The 2,994-nt window shown below is 43.7% G+C and overlaps 1 protein-coding gene across 1 annotated transcript; it reads right to left on the bottom strand.

Annotated features, from left to right (window-relative positions):
• Positions 1-1,332: 1,332 nt before the first annotated feature.
• On the bottom strand, positions 1,333-2,399 carry LOC107718549 (cGMP-inhibited 3',5'-cyclic phosphodiesterase A-like; the record flags this gene model as incomplete). Its single annotated transcript, XM_016525663.1, has 2 exons — positions 2,352-2,399; positions 1,333-1,596 (listed from the first exon to the last, which is right to left on the bottom strand). Coding segments are annotated over exons 1-2 (312 nt in total), but the record flags the coding sequence as incomplete, so codon positions are not given.
• Positions 2,400-2,994: the final 595 nt, after the last annotated feature.

The raw sequence follows: 2,994 nt of genomic DNA on the forward strand, positions 1-2,994 counted from the left end.
GTAGATATGTGGGGGCGTGTTTGAACGAGGCGTTTTAGGAAGGCGTGGCTGAGTGTTCACTTTTATAAAGAATATCTCTTTGGGTTTGAGACTTTAATCTTTGCGAATTTACGGATCTTCTGTATGCATGAACAGCTTTTAACACTCCAAAGACAAAAGAAAACATGAAATCACATCATATGACCCCTTTAATAAAAACATTATATCCAGATCTTCTGGTGAAAACAATAGACTCCTCTCTAATGATATATGCAGGATTCTCCAATAATTAAGTCCTCTTAAACTCCACCCACGCAAGCTCAAGTGAGTGCCCCGCCCACATCTCAACATCCAATCAACAACCAATGCATAGGACCAATTCCCGCCACCATTTGCGGCTTTAAAAAAATCTGGAAATGGAATGGAAATGGCAACAGCTGCAAAGGTCAGTCATATTTTAAGGCATGGCTTAGCAAAGTCCTACTCCTGAGAGGGTGTGGCGTTAACTTTGAGATGGCCAGGCTCTGTCCTTTCTCTGGCGCTTCTCTCACATAACATCCAATCAACAACCACTGCACAGAACTAAGTTCCGCCCACCTTTTATTTTTCAATAATCCAATTTTAATTTAATAATTTAATTTCAATAAACTCAGATGTACATCACAATATGGAAGAAAGAATCTGTGACTACTTTAAAAATCTCAACGAAAAAATTTAAATGGAAAAAAGTGGGTGGAGCCACAACAGCTGCAAGGGTCAGATTGGTAAACCATTTTTTTTAAGGTGGGGCTTAGCAAAGGGCCAATAACCAATCAAATTCCAGCACCTGAAAGGGTTTGGCCTTACCTACGGGATGTCCAGCCTCTCTCCTTTCTCTGGCACCTCCTCTCACATCTCAACATCCAATCAACAACTAACCGGAACCAAGTCCCGCCCACAGATTTCTATGTCATTAATGAATTAAACTCAAATATACATCACAATACGGAAAAAAAAGAATCTTTCGCTACTTAAAGAATAGAAATGGAAAAAAGTGGCTGATGCCGCGACAGCTGCAAAGATTAGATTGGTCAATCATATTTTAATGCGGGGCTTAGCAACATGCAATCAATGACTGAAGAATAGAGTCAAGTCACACCCATTTCATTTTCTTTCACGATAATTTGTTAAAATTGAATGTATGTCACAATACAGATTTCTCACTATTAAAAAAAAACTGAACAAAATGTATGGAAATGGAAAAAAGTGGCCGGCACCACAACAGCTGCAAAGGTCAGTCATATTTTTAAGGTGGGGCTTAGCAAAGGGCCATTTACCAATCAAATCCTGCTACCTGAGAGGGTGTGGCTTTACCTTTGAGATGGCCAGCCTCTCTCCTTTCTCCGGCACCTCCTCTGAGTCGGAGCAGGCGTGTCCATCGCTGAAGGCCAGCAGGGGGCTCAGGCGCGGCCGGTGGTGCAGCGGCTGGAAGGTGAACTGGGTGCTGAGCAGGTTACTGACGGCCCGCAGGGTGCTGCAGGTGTTCGGCGGTAGGGAGGGGTCAGCCAGCAGATCTGAGATCAGTCCGTGGGCCTCGCCCATCACCGCGATGTCCACCGTCACGCTGGTGCCCGTAGACTGGACGAGAGAGATAGGAAGTTGGCGTAAGGGAGAGATAGAGTTAAACGCACAGGTAGCGCGAGAGAAAGAGACAAAGGGGGAAGAGAGAAAAAGCAACGTTAGCTCATCTGCACCTCAGCGGTGACGCGATGAAGGGCTGACGTAATGGCACACTGACGCAGAGAGTGACGCCGCACTGCTACACACGGGGGAACGAGAGACACACAGAGAACGAGAGAGGGAGAGATTTCGAGGGCAAGAGAGAAGGAGGTCACAAGAAGTACAGGAGAAACCAGAAAGAGGACAGAGTTATAACACCTCTCACACTCTGTCTTTCCTCACTAGCCCTCAAAAACGGCCACTGGATACAGTATTCACACACACGCATGATGGAGAAAGAGAGAGAGAAAGACACGTTAGCTCATCTGCACCTCAGCGGTGACGCGATGAAGGGCTGACGTAATGGCACACTGACGCAGAGAGTGACGCCGCACTGCTACACACGGGGGAACGAGAGACACACAGAGAACGAGAGAGGGAGAGATTTCGAGGGCAAGAGAGAAGGAGGTCACAAGAAGTACAGGAGAAACCAGAAAGAGGACAGAGTTATAACACCTCTCACACTCTGTCTTTCCTCACTAGCCCTCAAAAACGGCCACTGGATACAGTATTCACACACACGCATGATGGAGAAAGAGAGAGAGAAAGACATCAAAAGCAGATGAAGGACTGACACATACAGAGAATAACTAATGGAGGAAGGAGAAACTGACTTGCATAAGGCCGGATGGCTGCTCGTATTGGGCCGTGTGGACGTTCATTGTTCGAGAAAGAGAGAGAAAGAGAGAGAGAGAGAGAGAGAGAGATCTTAAAAACTCAGAAGATCTTCACGACAGGCAGCATCTGCTAGGGCATATGTTCAGATGCCAACAGAACGTGCTTCATTTTAAAGATTCATTCCAAAAAGCTCTCAACAACAAAGTGTATCATTTCTGGACCACTAAAGTCATCAAACGAAACTGTAAAAATTTTATTTTTAAGACTTTGAGGTTCATTTGTCTTTGCCGAAGTAGCTAGACACACACACACACACACACACACACAAAACCAAGCCTCTGCATTTAAGGCAATCAGCCAGGACTACTGGGCGAATGTCACGTAATTAATATTCATGAGCAAAGTCGCTACGGTTTGTTCCTATGCCTCTTGTTTGATATGCTATGTACATATACACAAACAATTGTTTGAAACTAAGCTGCAAAAATGGCTCATTCAGAAATAATTATGATACAAATACATTAAAATATGATCATCCACATTTACACACAGTTCTTAAATCTTCCAGCCAAATCTTCTATTTTAAATTTTAAATAAATTAAATAAAATTATATATATATACATATATACATATATATA

Source organism: Sinocyclocheilus rhinocerous, unplaced genomic scaffold (assembly GCF_001515625.1).
Source record: "Sinocyclocheilus rhinocerous isolate Xijiao unplaced genomic scaffold, SAMN03320098_v1.1 scaffold423, whole genome shotgun sequence".
Classification (NCBI taxonomy): Eukaryota; Metazoa; Chordata; class Actinopteri; order Cypriniformes; family Cyprinidae; genus Sinocyclocheilus; species Sinocyclocheilus rhinocerous.